At 45.2% G+C, this 18368-nt stretch overlaps 1 protein-coding gene across 1 annotated transcript in view; it reads left to right on the top strand.

Annotated features, from left to right (window-relative positions):
* The first annotated feature begins 12399 nt into the window (after positions 1 to 12399).
* Positions 12400 to 18368, top strand: part of LOC136696418 (cadherin-24) — a 56812-nt gene continuing 50843 nt past the window's right edge. Inside the window, 1 exon segment of the mRNA XM_066670817.1 lies at positions 12400 to 13545. Coding sequence (XP_066526914.1) covers positions 12874 to 13545 — 672 coding nt within the window. The 5' untranslated portion in view covers positions 12400 to 12873.

Here is an 18368-nt window from a genome sequence, read left to right as displayed (position 1 = left end):
GTATTAGTTGAGTGTGTATTATCAGAGAGTGTGTATTAGTAGAGTGTGTTAACTGAGTGTGTATTAGATGAGTGTATTATCAGAGAGTGTGTATTAGTAGAGTGTGTTAACTGAGTGTGTATTAGTAGAGTGTGTATTATCAGAGAGTGTGTATTAGTAGAATGTGTTAACTGAGTGTGTATTATCAGAGTGTGTATTATCAGAGAGTGTGTATTAGCAGGGTGTGTTAATTCAGTGTGTATTAGTAGAGTGTGTTAACTGAGTGTGTATTAGTTGAGTGTGTATTATCAGAGAGTGTGTATTAGCAGAGTGTGTTAACTGAGTGTGTATTAGATGAGTGTGTATTAGTAGAGTGTGTTAACTGAGTGTGTATTAGTAGAGTGTGTATTATCAGAGAGTGTGTATTAGTAGAATGTGTTAACTGAGTGTGTATTAGTTGAGTGTGTATTATCAGAGAGTGTGTATTAGTAGAGTGTGTTAACTGAGTGTGTATTAGTTGAGTGTGTATTATCAGAGAGTGTGTATTAGCAGAGTGTGTTAACTGAGTGTGTATTAGTTGAGTGTGTATTATCAGAGAGTGTGTATTAGTAGAGTGTGTTAACTGAGTGTGTATTAGTTGAGTGTGTATTATCAGAGAGTGTGTATTAGCAGAGTGTGTTAACTGAGTGTGTATTAGTTGAGTGTGTATTATCAGAGAGTGTGTATTAGTTGAGTGTGTATTATCAGAGAGTGTGTATTAGTAGAGTGTGTTAACTGAGTGTGTATTAGATGAGTGTGTATTATCAGAGAGTGTGTATTAGTAGAGTTTGTTAACTGAGTGTGTATTAGTTGAGTGTGTATTATCAGAGAGTGTGTATTAGTAGAGTGTGTTAACTGAGTGTGTATTAGTTGAGTGTGTATTATCAGAGAGTGTGTATTAGTAGAGTGTGTTAACTGAGTGTGTATTATCAGAGTGTGGATTAGTAGAGTGTGTTAACTGAGTGTGTATTAGTTGAGTGTGTATTATCAGAGAGTGTGTATTAGTAGAGTGTGTATTATCAGAGGGTGTGTATTAGTAGAGTGTGTTAACTGAGTGTGTATTAGTTGAGTGTGTATTATCAGAGAGTGTGTATTAGCAGAGTGTGTTAACTGAGTGTGTATTAGTTGAGTGTGTATTATCAGAGAGTGTGTATTAGCAGAGTGTGTTAACTGAGTGTGTATTAGTTGAGTGTGTATTATCAGAGAGTGTGTATTAGTAGAGTGTGTTAACTGAGTGTGTATTATCAGAGTGTGTATTAGTAGAGTGTGTTAACTGAGTGTGTATTAGTTGAGTGTGTATTATCAGAGAGTGTGTATTAGTAGAGTGTGTTAACTGAGTGTGTATTAGATGAGTGTATTATCAGAGAGTGTGTATTAGTAGAGTGTGTTAACTGAGTGTGTATTAGTTGAGTGTGTATTATCAGAGAGTGTGTATTAGTAGAGTGTGTTAACTGAGTGTGTATTAGTTGAGTGTGTATTATCAGAGAGTGTGTATTAGCAGAGTGTGTTAACTGAGTGTGTATTAGCTGAGTGTGTATTAGCAGAGTGTGCTAACTGAGTGTGTATTAGTAGAGTGTGTTAACTGAGTGTGTATTAGCAGAGTGTGTTAACTGAGTGTGTATTATCTGAGTATGTTAACTGAGTGTGTATTAGCAGAGTGTGTTAACTGAGTGTGTATTAGCTGAGGGTGTATTAGGAGAGAGTGTGTATTAGCTGAGTGTGTTAATTGAGTGTTTATTAGCTGAGTGTGTTAATTGAGTGTGTATTAGCTGAGTGTGTTAATTGAGTGTGTATTAGCTGAGTATGTTAATTGAGTGTGTATTAGCAGAGTGTGTTAACTGTGTGTGTATTAGCTGAGTATGTTAATTGAGTGTGTTAACTGAGTGTGTATTAGCTGAGTGTGTTAACTGTGTGTGTGTTAGCTGAGTGTGGTAGATGAGTGTGTATTAGCTGAGTGTGGTAGATGAGTGTGTATTAGCTGAGTGTGGTAGATGAGTGTGTATTAGCAGCGTGTGTTAACTGTGTGTGTATTAGCTGAGTGTGGTAGATGAGTGTGTATTAGCAGAGTGTATTAACTGTGTGTGTGTTAGCTGAGTGTGGTAGATGAGTGTGTATTAGCTGAGTGTGTTAATTGAGTGTTTATTAGCTGAGTGTGTTAATTGAGTGTGTATTAGCTGAGTGTGTTAATTGAGTGTGTATTAGCTGAGTATGTTAATTGAGTGTGTATTAGCAGAGTGTGTTAACTGTGTGTGTATTAGCTGAGTATGTTAATTGAGTGTGTTAACTGAGTGTGTATTAGCTGAGTGTGTTAACTGTGTGTGTGTTAGCTGAGTGTGGTAGATGAGTGTGTATTAGCTGAGTGTGGTAGATGAGTGTGTATTAGCTGAGTGTGTTAACTGTGTGTGTATTAGCTGAGTGTGGTAGATGAGTGTGTATTAGCTGAGTGTGTTAACTGTGTGTGTGTTAGCTGAGTGTGGTAGATGAGTGTGTATTAGCTGAGTGTGGTAGATGAGTGTGTATTAGCTGAGTGTGGTAGATGAGTGTGTATTAGCAGCGTGTGTTAACTGTGTGTGTATTAGCTGAGTGTGGTAGATGAGTGTGTATTAGCTGAGTGTGGTAGATGAGTGTGTATTAGCAGCGTGTGTTAACTGTGTGTGTATTAGCTGAGTGTGGTAGATGAGTGTGTATTAGCAGAGTGTATTAACTGTGTGTGTGTTAGCTGAGTGTGTTAACTGAGTGTGTATTAGCAGCGTGTGTTAACTGTGTGTGTGTTAGCTGAGTGTGGTAGATGAGTGTGTATTAGCTGAGTGTGTATTAGCAGCGTGTGTTAACTGTGTGTGTGTTAGCTGAGTGTGGTAGATGAGTGTGTATTAGCAGAGTGTATTAACTGTGTGTGTGTTAGCTGAGTGTGGTAGATGAGTGTGTATTAGCTGAGTGTGGTAGATGAGTGTGTATTAGCAGCGTGTGTTAACTGTGTGTGTTTTAGCTGAGTGTGGTAGATGAGTGTGTATTAGCTGAGTGTGGTAGATGAGTGTGTATTAGCAGAGTGTATTAACTGTGTGTGTGTTAGCTGAGTGTGTTAACTGAGTGTGTATTAGCAGCGTGTGTTAACTGTGTGTGTGTTAGCTGAGTGTGGTAGATGAGTGTGTATTAGCTGAGTGTGTATTAGCAGCGTGTGTTAACTGTGTGTGTGTTAGCTGAGTGTGGTAGATGAGTGTGTATTAGCAGAGTGTATTAACTGTGTGTGTGTTAGCTGAGTGTGGTAGATGAGTGTGTATTAGCTGAGTGTGGTAGATGAGTGTGTATTAGCAGCGTGTGTTAACTGTGTGTGTTTTAGCTGAGTGTGGTAGATGAGTGTGTATTAGCAGAGTGTATTAACTGTGTGTGTGTTAGCTGAGTGTGTTAACTGAGTGTGTATTAGCAGCGTGTGTTAACTGTGTGTGTGTTAGCTGAGTGTGGTAGATGAGTGTGTATTAGCTGAGTGTGTATTAGCAGCGAGTGTTAACTGTGTGTGTATTAGCTGAGTGTGGTAGATGAGTGTGTATTAGCAGAGTGTATTAACTGTGTGTGTGTTAGCTGAGTGTGGTAGATGAGTGTGTGTGAGCTGAGGGTGTATTAGATGAGTGTGTGTTGAGCTGAGTGTACATTTGAAGAAGAGCAGCTGGGGTGTTGAGAGTTTTCTCTGCGCGTGTGTGTGTGTGTGTGTGTGTGTGTGCGCGCGCGCTAAGTGCAGATTGATAGTGACAGACTGACGGAGTGAAGGAGAGAGAGATAAATGAAGGAGGGAGACGGGGAGAGGGTGGAGCATTCATTACAGTCTCTCTCTCTCTCTCTCTCTCTCACACACACACACACACACACACACTCTCTCCCTAACTCCCCCCTCCTCTCCACTCTACCCACCCCCACCCCCCGACAGTCTTCATTACCCCAGAGGTGGGGGGAGATCGATGGCTGACACCTGACTCTAATACTAAGCAGCCGACGGCCGTTAAACTTTTTGGGTGCAGAGAGCGGGAATTAATTACGCCGTTTATGGCCCCAATTAATCAGGGACGAGGGGGACGTTCCTGCGCTCGGTCGAGAGAGAGAGACCGAGACAGAGAGAGAGACCGAGAGAGAGAGAAGTTTTAATGGCCACTCTACTGCTAGTGTGACGACTGGTAGAGGAGCTGACCCCCTCCGGTGGTCCGGATTGTCACTGTAGGCCTCAGCTGTAGTAGTTTGATTAGGACAGGGTTTGGTTTCTGGACTCCTACTTTTCTGCCATTCTTTCTGAAATGACAGAAACAATTAGGAAATCTCTGGAAATATCAGGAACATTCTGGAACTATCGGGACATTGTTCCCTCTTCTGGAACCAGGCAGCACACAGTGCACACGAACCGTGCATTAAAGGCAGCACCGACGATTCTGGAGGACTACTGTTCTCACAGCAAAACAAACACCTACCAGCGTGTGTTTTTGAGCCGTGGGAGCCTTCCATCTTAAACATTCAGATCTCAGGAATACAAACCTAGACCAGAGGACAACTATCGAGCTTCTCGGGAAAGCTAAACTTCCACAGAAATGTGTCTTTTAGCTCACCTTTATACAACGTCATCAAAGTCTTACCATCTTACACCCAAGTCATCTGAATTCAGTATCAGCTCCATAATGGGCCCTCTGAAGGTGAGGTGTCTTGTGGGTAATGTAGTCCCCCCCGTGAAAGCCTACACCCAGCACATACTTCCCCCAGAATCCTTTTCAGCTTGCTCTAATTCTGCATATACAGGATGTGCATGAGAGCTTGGGATCTTACACAGTGCATTATGGTGCCTCCGCTTCCCCGGGGACAAAGTGGTCTTGGGAAGAAAGGAGCGTGCTCCCAGTCGGAGTGTGGATAAACAGGTTAGAAACGCTGAGCCGAAAGCAGGCGTGCTGCTTTAAAACTCTACCCTGCGCTGCAGCTCGTGACTGAAACTTATTACGGAAGCGAGATAGACGCCGGGAGCAAGCCGGGTCCAAATGACTTGCTTAAGGGTGCAAGCAATTGGCCTGAGCCGAGGATCAAACCCTGGACTTCTTAAGTCGGCGCCAGCACCACGCTGACCGTGGGCAGTTCATAATGGACCTAACAGAGCAGCAGCCTGGAGCTTCGCTGAGTCATTTAGTAAACGGTGACTAAAAAGCCCCGACTCCCAGCGCCGGTCTTACTCACTGCCGCGTCAGGTGCGCAACAGACGAGTGCGAAGGTTAAGTCAAAGGTCAGTTCCAAAACACCAGCGCCATGAGGTTTAATCAAGTCTGAAAGCTGAAAACAAACCATGGAAGAGAACCGGAACTTTCAGTTCTCCGGTCCTCAGCTCTAGTTTTGGAGTCCGCACTTAACGACAGATCTGTGTCTGGCCAAGAATAAGCCCATCGCAGCTGTAGACTGGACAAGTTAGATCTGTACACAAATGCAGACCAACAGAACTGTCCCTGATCCTGACTCTACATCAAGACAGCTGTCCAAACTCGACTGTAATAGATCAGCTCTGTAAAGCTCCTCTTAAGTGGATTGTGGGGAAACACAGCTCTAAGCTCTGCTTATTTTAAGGTGGAACAGTGGTGTTTGAGGAGAAAAAACTACAGTTTTTGTATGCGGCTGAAGTGTAAATCATCTGTAAGTCTTTATTCACTGTTTGAATTCCCACAGAAACTAGTGTGTAACTCGAGTTGTTAGGTTTTGTAGCACTGTCGCTAATGCAGTTAGCCGTACCCCGGGTTTGATTTACGGTCATATCGCCCAACTTGTGATGCGTCTAATCCACTCAGAAGACAGCTGGTGTTTGAGTGAAGCGTCCAATGTGTGAAACTGTATTTTTTCTGTATTCAAAATGGACTTAGCAGGATGTGATTTTCATTGGATGATTACGCCGACATAAGGCCCACAGGAGCGGGGGACTGTGTTCACGTCCGTGGCTGTGCTAGAGAAGAGTAAATGTGGCGTAAAACTTTGCTCACGCTGCAAACCCAATGTACACAGTCTGAGCTGATTTGCATAGTCAGGTTCGCTGGTTGTCTTAACAAAAGATGCCGGCCCGAATCTGTTGAGGGCGAGAAGGCAGGAAGTGGTTCCCTGGAATGAGGAAAAACAATAATCAATTTCAGTCAAATGTTCAGATTCGATTGGAAACCATCTTCATATGTGACCTACTGATGTCCAAATGGCCGTCTTGCCTCTTCCTGCTCAGGCTGCAGAAGCCCTGTCCTGCTCAAATCATACACAGTCTGTCGACTGCCTAAAAGCGCTACCTTTGGATAAACTGACCGCCTCAGTCTACAGGGTCTGCTTTTACCTATTTCCGCAAAAGCTGGGAGACCTGAACCTGAACGTAAAATCTGAGCCTGACCCAAGCTCCGAGATTTAAAAACCTATGGGTCAAGTTGGTGCAGAGATGTCTTTTTTAAGTTCTACCTCCATGAAATACCTCCCGCAGTTTCTCTCCGACTAAAGGAGTCTGCACTGTTCCTGCGGTTGCCTCCACTCTCCCTCGCGGCATTCCTGGGTGTTATATCATAGCGTTTTGATTAAGTAAGTGGAGGTCAGCAGTGCCGTTTGGCCTTCATATTTTATTAAAGTCCTCGGCCGTCCCCAAGTGTGTATGTATGTGTGTGTGTGTAACACTTCACTGAAACACACCCTTCGGAGATAGGGAGGAACAATATTGATCCAATGCTGAGCAGAGCGTGGGGCCATTTACCCGATTTATCGCTTGCCGTTAATGGTCCGTTACACGGGCAGGGATCACGGAGGATGTTGAAAGTAAAGACAAGATGGGAAGTGTGTGTGGGGTGGTGGGGGGAGGAAGAGCAAAGTGGTACATGTATTACTTATGGATCCAGGTCCCTTTGAGTCTTCTGGGAAGCACGGCTGAGTGTAGGCCGAGATGGGAGTATTCCATTGTGCCATGTAGGGATTGTGCAGCTTATCCCCGGCTGTGTTTTGCATACGGATGCATCCGGATGTCTCCGGCGCTCTGAGATGTCGCCGCGTTGAGTGTTTAGATTTGCTGCAGCTGCTGTTGCCGTGCTGTCAGGATCAGCAGAGCAGAAACTGCTCGGGATCGAGGTGGATTGGGCATGAACAAAGCTGTCCAGATTACATTCCAGGAACAAGACAGGAGCGTTCCTAGCAGGTAATCCCCGGCATCCTCTAAAGACCACCTGGGGAATGCCCCTGAGGAAAACTGCTTCGCTCCAATGTGGCTCCTCTATGGCTCAAAACACTTCCTGATGATTGTCTTGAGATTCACTGAGCCAGAAGGAGACACGAGTCAGAGGTGATGAGATCTCCACATAAATTCAGAATGGGACACAGGGGACATTCCTGGCCTTTGTTTCTCAGGAGACATAAGCTAAGGTCTTCACTGTCTCTCTCTGTTCAGGAGAAACAACAGGGATATTATGGAGACACTATAGAGACATAAATGAGACACTGCATACATATTTAGGAGAAAACATATAAAAATTAAAGGCTAAGCACCACTTAATGGACCTCCATGAATATTTCACATTATTTTAGTTACTGACAGATATAAGTATGAATTAAAATGAAAATATCATGTTTAATTTGCTTTAAAACTGACAATTTTATTAAATTGACGGAAAAACCCGAGCTCGCTACGGAAATTCTTGAACGCACCCGTGACGTCACTGGTGGACACATGCTGAACAACACCATGGTAAAACACTGTTATGACGGACTGTTATGACAGTATCTAGCTAAATAACCAACATTATTCATGACAATAGCCTAGCAATAAGCTAAACTCAAATGTAGAGGTACCGTTATTCTTGTAAATGTGATCGAAGTCGAACTCGAATTCATCCGACACTATAAACCTCCGTAATGCAGCTACGTAGCCGAGTATAATCTGAGCCACCGAGTTTAGCAAGTCAAGCTAACGCTAACTAACACCAACTAAAACAGGCGAAGTGAGTGTCCTTACCCTGTTTACCTCCATGTTACAGAGGCTCTTGAACACCTTTCGTTGGTGTCCTTACATGCCCATATTGTTGGAAAAGCGCCAGTGAAATGAGCTACAGATAACGGAGTGAGCGGATGGTCCTTTCCAAAGTGTCCGTTTAAAGTGGACAAATTTAGTCCATTTTCTGGATATTTTAGGGTCTTTGGGCAATTTGTGCACAGATGTCCCACTGTACATTGAATGATTGCAGCCAAAAACAACACACCTTTTCGTCATTTTGCATTAAATTAAGTGCAGCTTCTAGAGTTGTTGTCCACCATCTACGTCACAGGCAAGACGCCTATTAGAGTTTCCCAACACCGTTTAAACCTTATTCCTTGAATTAGTAAGAAATAACAGGTTTTCTGACTATCAATAAACACAAGTTAGGAACTCAAATTCCACTGTATTTATTTGTTTGACACTTTCATATCGCTGCTGCTTAGCCTCTAAGATGGAACTACATAGACATCAAGGAGATCCTAATGAGATGTTACAGAGAATCTACAGAGATGTTAAGGAGGACCAACACAGCTAGTTCCTGAGACACTAATGAGACATTAAAGAGGATCTACAGTGATATTAAAGAAAGAATATTATTATATATTAAGTTATTAAGGAGATGCCAGTGAAGTATTGAGACACAACTGAGATATTAATGACACACCATTGAGGTATTAAAGAGACACCACTGAGATATTAATGAGACTACAGAGATTAAACAGGCACAACAGTGATATATTAAAGAAACAGACATTCATGAGAAACTACAGAGATATAAATGAGATATTAATGAGACACTAATGAGATATTAAAGAGACAGTAGGAGGATATTAAGAAGACACTATACAGACAATAAAAACAGTACAGATATTAAGGAGACACTAATGATATATTAATGTGAAAGCACAAAGATATTAAAGAGACACTAATGAGATATTAATGAGTTCTTAAGGAGGACTTGCAAAGATATTAATGTTATGTCTATATTAAGGTGGAATTACAGAAACATTAAGGTGGACCTACATAGTTATTTCTGAGACATGGATGAGATATTAAAGTATCTACAAACAGCTATTAAGGAGACATCACTGAGCAATTAAGGTATACACAGATCTTAATGAGAAACTACAGACATATTGAGACACTACTGAGATAATAATGTGGATCTAAATCTATGTTAAGGTGGAATTACAGAGATTTTACGGGGGAGCTACAGAGAGATCAGGCCGTTCTGAGCTGGGTAAGATGTTGTGTGTGATGTTACTGGTAATGCCTACAGCTTCTCTGGGTTCAGCTCTACAATCTCTCCCTTGTCTTCAAGCCTGTGTCCATTACCCGAGTCCGTCACTACTTCGCGTGTCCGTATCACAGTGTGATTCGAGGAAGTGGAAGTCCCATATATGGAGATGTTTAATCCAGTTTAGAGGAAGCATTGCCAGGAGCTTGTGTAGCTGGCAACTGCTGGACCAGGGAAGAGAGAAGGAGAGAAAGAGAGAGAGAGAGTTTGTGTGTGTGAGTGTGTGTGAGAGAGACATCTATTAAGCTGTGGTTATGGAGCATAGCCAGAGGATACGGAGATACCACCATGACAGGCTCATATCGAGCTCGGCAGGCATCTCCCCCAGAGTGCATTATGGGCAGGAATGTCCGATTGCATATGTATGCGCTGCCGTGGTGTGTAGCCTAAAGTGCTGGGAGCTTATTTGAAGACATGCTCTGTGATTCTGGAGAAACACGGAGTGCTGACGCTGCCTAATGATTGGCTACAGAGGAGCAGGAAACACACGGCTCATCCGACATTTCTTCAAACTTGAGGGGGTCACCAGGGGTGGGGGGGATCTTTGTTCCTATTTGGCTGCAGTAAGATTGTTTCTACACTCACTGTCCATTTCATCAGCTCCACTGATCACACAGGTGCAATTGGTAGTTTGTCTGTTGCTCTGCATATTTCATTAGCTCCCTTTGCCCCTCTTATACAACGCTCAGGACCCCCACAGAGCCCCACAGTGCTGCAGTGACACTAACGTGGTGGTGGTGTGTTAGTGTGTGTTGTGCTGGTGTAGAGTGGATCAGACACAGCAGTGCTGCTGGAGTTTTTAAACTCCTCAGTGTCTGGACTGAGAACAGTCCACCGACCAAAAACATCCAGCCGACAGCGTCCTGTGTCACTGATGAAGGACTAGAGGACGAGCGACACACACTGTGCAGCGACAGATGAGCTACTGTCTCTGACTTTACATCTACAAGGTGGACCAATGAGGGAGGAGTGTCTCACAGAGTGGACAGAGAGTGGACACAGGGTTTAAAAACTCCAGCAGCACTGCTGTGTCTGATCCACTCTACACCAGCACAACACACACTAACACACCACCACCACGTTAGTGTCACTGCAGCGCTGAGACTGATCCACCACCACATCACACCTGCTCTGTGGGGGTCCTGAGTGCTGAAGAACAGTGGAGAAAGAAAGTATGCAGAGCAACAGATAGACTAGGCACCTGTGTGGTCAGTGGAGCTGATAAAATAGACGCTGTGTAGAAAACAAGGCCGTTTTAATGATATTGGAATGAGCCACACACCTAGAGCCAGTGAAATCAGACGTGATTAATGGACGTCTTGAAGGCCAGACCTATGAGGAACGACCGTGAACTCTTGGTGATTACACTTTAATTAAACCCACACCGATTCTTGAAAGGGCTCAGATCCTGATCTCTGTGAGTTTGAGAAGAGAACACAGATCTCCAGTGTTGAGTCTGAAAGGAGAAACGTAAAGCACAGGAAAGCTTTAGATGGAATGGGATCCTCTGGAAAAAAAAGCTGTGCTTAAGATTAATACCACGCTCAGTGCCAAGCGTTGGATCGGTGGGTTTAAGGAACTCTACCCCAAGCCTTTGGGATGGGTTTGGGACTCTGACCTCACTAATGTTTATGTGGCAGAGTGCAATCAAATCCTCACAGCAGCTGTAGTACCTGACCACACAAACATTTTAATCCAGGAAAACAGGGTGAGAGCTGGAGGGGCCAGTAGAGGGCGCTGTCCCTGTGTCTGTGTGGATCCCAGTGCCTGAGCTCAGTGGTGCGGACTCTGTCCTCAATTAACAGCACCACCCTTCATCCAGGTGGAGGCTGGAGCATGAGGTGACTCTCAGGGAATGTCCCAGAGAATGAACAGTATTTTGGGAAACGGAAAAACACTGTAGAAGTATAACTACATCCATTAATTAATCCACAGAGCTCCAGAATCATGATCTATCTCTGTTTCAGAAGAACCATCGGACTGACCTGGGTAGTGTGTTCTTACTTGAAGGCTGTAGTTATTTCAGACTCAGAATGTTGTTCAGTTCAGTGTCAGAAAGTTAGAATTAGGACGTTTCCATCCAACTCCCGGAGATCAAGACACAAGAGGCAGAGGAACGCACGGAGGCTTTGGAGTGTGTGTTTAATTAAGCTGTGAGGTAGTGTCCTTGAGTTTCTGCAGTCGGCCTTGACAGGTACAGCCCTAATGAGTTCCATGAGTCATGTCTGAATTCATGTTGTGAAAAAAAAGAGCAGAGTACAGCAGAGCGAGTTAGGTAAGTCTTGCGTGGACCGCACAAGTTCCTCGTTACGCTGCGTCCGTGAAAGTGACCGAATAGGCTCCTTAGATTAAAGATTTGAGCCTGCCTCAGGCTCAGGCTGAGAGCCGCTCGTTCAAAAGAGAGCTTGAATGCACCAGAAAAGAGACTCCGCTCATCCGTTCTCAAGGCCCAGAAGAGTTTTTCGAAGTGCTTATCCAACAAAACGTCAGCCAGCTCGTTGCGACCGGGTGTAATTACGCATTGAAAGCCAGGGTACAAGAGTTTGCCAAAAGTGGAGTTCGGAGGTTGCGCAAAATAGAGGTTTAAATAGTGTTTAACGATGTCTGATGATGTGTTTCTGAAAAAGAAATGAGCCTGCGGTATCTTTCTAATCGTAGCTGTCAAGTTAACGTGTAGAGGCTGGCATCAGACTCGGAAAAGCAGGCACCCGGACAAATAGGAAATAAATGTGCTATGTTTTTATAGACGAAACACAGAAACACCTGTTCTGCTCCAATGCCATCTGGATATTCCTGTGATTGTGATGAACCCCCACCCCGTCCCAGTGCCACGCTACAGTATTTCATCACTTCATTACCAACACAAATATTGAACCTCAAAATTACTGGCAGGAATCCAATTAAACGGGAAGTAAGATGATTCCCAGCTGAGATTGGGTACACAGCCGAGAGCCAGGGCTCCCCGTTCTCACACGACGCTCCGTGGGAGCGCGAGGATCCGCCGGCTCTGCTGATTAACGGGAGAGTGTAATTAAGTCCGGCGGTGACCTCGGTGGTGATTCTGCGTTTATCTGTGATTGCAGGTTGAGCCGCCAGACGAAGAGGCAGGAGGAGCGCTCCGGAGGTGCCACGGAACGACTTTGGAGATAGAGAGAGCGAGAGAGTGGGAAGCAGACAGGCAGCAGGCAAGTGAGAAGATAAGCAGTACAACGTAGTAAGTGTAAGACAGAGGAAGAGGAAGAAGACAGAGAAGAGCAGAAGGGTAGAGGAGAAGAGAGGAAAAAGAGAGATTTACAAAAGACAAACAGACTTAGAGGGACTTGCGAGGTCGAGACAGAGGGTCGAGACAAGAACGAGAGACTGAGGGAAAGAGAGGAAAAGGGGATGGGATGTAAATGAGCAGTGGGCACCTGGAGAACGCCGAGATGCAGCGATGGAGGGAACAAATGAGAAGGGAAGTCGTCCAGGAAACAGGATGAGACCACACATCTCGGGCAGAGGAGAGGACAGACAGGAAAGCAAAGGTACGTCTTCTGGGCCTCTGCTCCCGACCCGGTGAACCATGCCGAGGGGCAGGTCTTCCCTGCTAATCCTCCGGGTGTGCGTCTGTGTGTGTGTCCACGCCAAGCTTGTAGGAAGCTCCGACGATCACACACATTTAACGCAAGAAAGAGAAAGCGATGTGGCACCTCGGAGGGCAGCGAGAAAGGACGACTCATCATCGGCATCCTACACATCACACTCTGAAACCTTTCCAAGTTCAAAGGCTGCCTGGAGAGAGCGGGACACTTTGAAGAAAGTGCGGCGGGACATTTTGAGTAACGAGAGGATGACGAATAACGAGGCGTCCTTGGCTCTGTGGGAGAGGACAGCACACACACAACCGGATCCCTCACAAGCCGCCGAGATGAGAGCGAGAGTCTCGGAAAGAGCTTGGGCTGCAGTTTCCTTGCTCAGAAGCGACAACAAGCCAAACACATCCACTGTGATCACAGCGACAGATCCTGGCTCAAGTGCCACAGATGCCCCTCGAGTGGTTCGAGCGGTTCTCCAGGAGCCTCTAAATGCCTCTAGAGGAAGTGTCATGGTTTTCCAGGAGTCGCCTGGGTCTGCAGCAAGAGGACCCGGACTTGCTGGGAAAGATTCCCACTCCAGGTCCAGGAGGAGTTGGATCTGGAATCAGTTTTTCGTGATCGAGGAGTACAGCGGTCCAGAGCCGGTCCTCATCGGACGGGTAAGAGTCACACAAGCCACACTCAAGTTTATAATCAACATGCAGTTTCACGTTACACTATAAGATGCGACTTCAAAGCGTCCTAATGCTCAGCAAATGCAAGCTCCAGTCTGTACCCACAGCGAGGGGCACTCTAGTGGGCAGTAACCTGCACAGAGGCTGGACAAAAGAGGCATGGTTACATTCCTGCACTGCTTTTTGTGTGAAGAACCTTTTAAAAGTTTTAAAACCCACCACTTGGGTTTAAGGTTCTTTACCAATTTAAACACATCAGTAGAAATGGTTCTTTATGGAACCAAAAGAGGTTCTTCTATGGCATCGCTCAAAGAACCTTTCATAGCACCTTCATTTTTAAGAGGGTAACTTTAAACAAACAAAAAAACAAACAAACATCTGATTAAAAAACCTGTAAAACAGTAAAAATGGTAACAAAAATTACAAAAACAATTGGTGAAAACTGGTAAATAATGTAAGAAAGTAAAATCCAACATCAGACCAGCGCCCCCCTCCAAGAAAGGCCGGCAGGCCCAGGACCCACTGCGACCCTGAAGTGGATAAGCGCTTACAGACAATGAATAAATGAATAAAACATGAAGTGCTGAGTGGAGCTGGGTAGATATTAAGGGGTTTAAAAACTCCAGCAGCACTGCTGTGTCTGATCCACTCTACACCAGCACAACACACACTAACACACCACCACCACGTCAGTGTCACTGCAGCACTGAGAATGATCCACCACCACATCACACCTGCTCTGTGGGGGTCCTGAGCGCTGAGGAACAGGGGGGAAATGGGGGTAACAAAGTATGCAGAGCAACAGAAGTGCAACAGCCTGTAATTGTGGAACTTCTCAGTGCTCCTGTGTGGTCAGTGGCGCAGAGGGAGGGCACAGTGAGTGTAGAGGATTCTTCTTGCTCCGGCAGTGATTCAGCAGCCACATGTTTATTGCAGTTGGAGTTGTTTGGACACATTTATTTGTCCTCTATTGTCTCATTAGACTCTAAAGTTTGTGATGTGAGCCATTATGAACACAGCGGAACCCTGTGCTTGTAGTGCTCTGTCGCTCTGTATATTCGCATGGATGCTGGCCATCGGCGAGCATGTGCTGACCTCATTCCAGTCGTTGCTAGTTTGCTGCTGTGTGAAGAATACAGTCACACAGTGTCGACTCAGAGCTCTACACGCTTGGAGGAGAACACTGCGTGAGTGTGTGAGATTGTCCACAGGTACAGTTGTCTATACCCATGGTTTGTAATTTGCCTGCCGCTACCCGCCCCGTGCCGTCTGTTTTGTTCAGTGTTGTAATGAGCAGTGTCAGTCGCCACATGAGCGAGTCATTAGGGCTAAACCGGAATATCGCCCGGCATGTGATTTTCCGCTAAACTGTTCCTTTAGTGCTCCGTGCTAATCGAGTTAGGATCCGATTGGCCCTCGAATGCATAATCAATTTCGGCGTAAACTAATGAGGGCCGTGCTGTCAGTTCCGCTCTGGCAGGCGCTCGGCTGCTGTCACATCCAGGCAGAGAGGGAGAGAGCGAGAGGCTGCATGCCTGGAGGTAACGTTTAGCAGCTAGCGCACGCAAGCTACACACACTCGTGTGCATGTACACACACCGCCTCTCTCTCGCTCACACACACGCATAACGAGCTGGGAATACTTGTACTGGCTGTGTACTGTGTGCAGACTGGTACACTGGGCATGAAAACACACCGACGAGTTTTGGGAAGGAAGCAGATTGGGGTACAGTGCACACCTCATACATAATTCATACTGGAACTCTCCCTATTCCCTCTCTTCCTCTCGCTCTCTCTCTCTCCCTCTCTCTTCCTCTCGCTCTCTCTCTCTCCCTCTCTCTTCCTTCTTCTCGCTCTCTCTCTGAGTACATATGGGTCCAGTGGGCTGAGCGAGACATCTGCGATTGTTGTTGTTATTTTTTAAATATTTATTTATATATTTATATGGATGTAAATTTTGGCATCTTGTCCAGGATTCTCAAAGACGTCCCACAATGCAAAGTTCTTCCGTTAAACTGTATAACACAAGGCCATAATGAAGGTGTAACAAAGCAGGATGACTCAGTTAGCCAGATCACTAAAGTCCAAAAGAACTCAGGCATTATCTTTTGGTTAAATCAGCAATTAAATACTTCACGGCATAGGAACGTAGATGACTGTGGAGAACCGCTGCTCTCACAGCAAAACAACTACCCTCTAACATTTCTTTTCATTCAGAGGCTCCACATATTTTAAGGTGGAGGGGTGTGTGTGAGTAAGAAGTGACTGTATCTTTTAAGGCGGAGAGGTGTGTGTGAGTAAGAAGCGACTTTATCTTTTAATGTGGAGCGGTGTGTTTGAGTAAGAAGCGACTGTATCTTTTAAGGCGGAGAGGTGTGTGTGAGTAAGAAGCGACTGTATCTTTTAAGGTGGAGCGGTGTGTGTGAGTAAGAAGTGACTGTATCTTTTAAGGCGGAGAGGTGTGTGTGAGTAAGAAGCGACTTTATCTTTTAATGTGGAGCGGTGTGTTTGAGTAAGAAGCGACTGTATCTTTTAAGGCGGAGAGGTGTGTGTGAGTAAGAAGCGACTGTATCTTTTAAGGTGGAGCGGTGTGTGTGAGTAAGAAGCGACTGTATCTTTTAAGGTGAAGCGGTGTGTGTGAGTAAGAAGGGACTGTATCTTTTAAGGTGGAGCGGTGTGTGTGAGTAAGAAGCGACTGTATCTTTTAAGGTGGAGCGGTGTGTGTGAGTAAGAAGCGACTGTATCTTTTAAGGTGGAGCGGTGTGTGTGAGTAAGAAGCGACTGTATCTTTTAAGGTGGAGCGGTGTGTGTGAGTAAGAAGTGACTGTATCTTTTAAGGTGGAGCGGTGTGTGTGAGTAAGAAGCGACTGTATCTTTTAAGGTGGAGCGGTGTGTGTGAGTAAGAAGCCACTGTATCTTTTAAGGTGGAGCGGTGTGTGTGAGTAAGAAGCGACTGTATCTTTTAAGGTGGAGCGGTGTGTGTGAGTAAGAAGTGACTGTATCTTTTAAGGTGGAGCGGTGTGTGTGAGTGAGAAGCGACTGTATCTTTTAAGGTGGAGCGGTGTGTGTGAGTAAGAAGCGACTGTATCTTGTTGGTGTCTGAAGTGTAAATTGTCTGTAAGTGTTTATTCACTGTTTGAATTCCCACAGAAACTCATGTGTAACTCGAGCTGTTTAGTTTTGTAGCACTTTCGCTCTGTGTTTACTTTCATGCAGCGTTAGCGGTCTTAGCCAGTTCCACCTTAAATAATCGGAAACAGCAAAAGTAAGTCAGTTTTACGCACCTATGAAACAGGAGTGGAGTGATATCCTGTTTTCATGCTTTTCAAACTTGTGTCTCCATCGTCCAAATGCCTTCAGATTCCTGTGAGAGAGTGAAAGAGAGAAAGAGAGAGAGAGAGAGAGAGAGAGAGAGGGAGAGAGAGAGAGAGAAAGAGAGAGAGAGAGAGAGAGAGAGAGAGAGAGAGAGAGAGAGAGAGAGACAGAGAGGGAGCTGCCTGAGCCAGTTCGGACCTGTGAGGTGTTTCACTTCTCCAGGTTAGATTTCCAGTCAGCTATGTTTGAGTTTGGATTTAAATTATATAATTATCTTGAGAAGAAATCCTACCTTTTCAAACATAAGCCAGAGTTTCAGAGTAAAGCTAGTTAACTTAAGCCAGGATTTCTGAGTAAAACCGGCTAACTTTCCCAAATGAGGTCTGTCCAATAGCAGCGCCTCTAATTTCCCTCCGAGGGACAGGGAGGAATTTGGGCTTAAGTTATTCGGCTAAGTGAGAAATCCTGCTTTAGTGCGGAGTCAGAGCCTGGTCCCCAGTGGGCTGAGCCTCGGCGCCGGGGAGATAGCGTGTTTTTGAAAGGCAGTGGTGACTGAGGGGCTGATTAAAGGATGAAACGCAGCTTTACGCCAATGTGCAAGGTTGCGGATTTTTCACTTCCCGACGTTTACCAAGCACAAAAATCCTCGGACACGGACGCCGCAGCCGGCTGACCTCCGTTTGATGTCGGGGAGCGTTGCGAATATTTCTCTGAAGCGTGGAGCAAATCCAAGCAGCGTCTGTTTAATATTTTATATTCCCACCACCGCGGATCTGCAGCGGCTGTTTATAATTGAAACATCTTTAATCTGCAAATGTGTATGCCTTATGTGTGTGTGTGTGTGTGTGTGTGTGTGTGTAGGTTGAGTGGTGTCACAGAATAAATAAATTCACAACAGTAATGGGATTTATCATTAATCTAACGTTTCAGTTCCAGTCAAGAAACAGCGGCTTTCCAGGACCAAGCTTCACCTGCTCAACACTCTGTGATTATTTTCATCTGATTCACCGGAGCAGAACGATGTGGACCGCAGGCCGGACAAGCACACACACTCTGTGTCTACACACACACACACACAGTTGTAAGACCTGAAGGATGAAGAATGCTGAAATAACCATGGACTCCCTGGAAAAAGACGTCACCTTGATGGCAGCGTGTGTCTCGCTAATTCCCAATATACACATTAACCTCAATGGTACCGTCTCACGTAAACAAGTCAGCCGTCAGCCACGCAGTGGACACACGCCCGGGACACTTGGGTCTGTCCCAAAACCTAGTGAGCTGTCGTCATAGAAAGCCTTTTACGTCACGGTGTGTGCGCTCCCGACACGTGGGCTGTGCCAGTTCTTAGACACCTTAAATACGCTGCCTACTGAGACTTTTACTACTTTTAAGGCGGCGTCAAACTCTTGCTCAGGTGTGAAGACACACCCGTGATGCGCCGTAAGCACAAATCCCATGTATTTAACTCTTCTCCCAGAGCAATCATCATA

The sequence above is a fragment of the Hoplias malabaricus genome, chromosome 5, assembly GCF_029633855.1.
Source record: "Hoplias malabaricus isolate fHopMal1 chromosome 5, fHopMal1.hap1, whole genome shotgun sequence".
In the NCBI taxonomy this organism is placed as follows: domain Eukaryota; kingdom Metazoa; phylum Chordata; class Actinopteri; order Characiformes; family Erythrinidae; genus Hoplias; species Hoplias malabaricus.
This window is presented reverse-complemented; position numbering and strand designations above follow the sequence as displayed.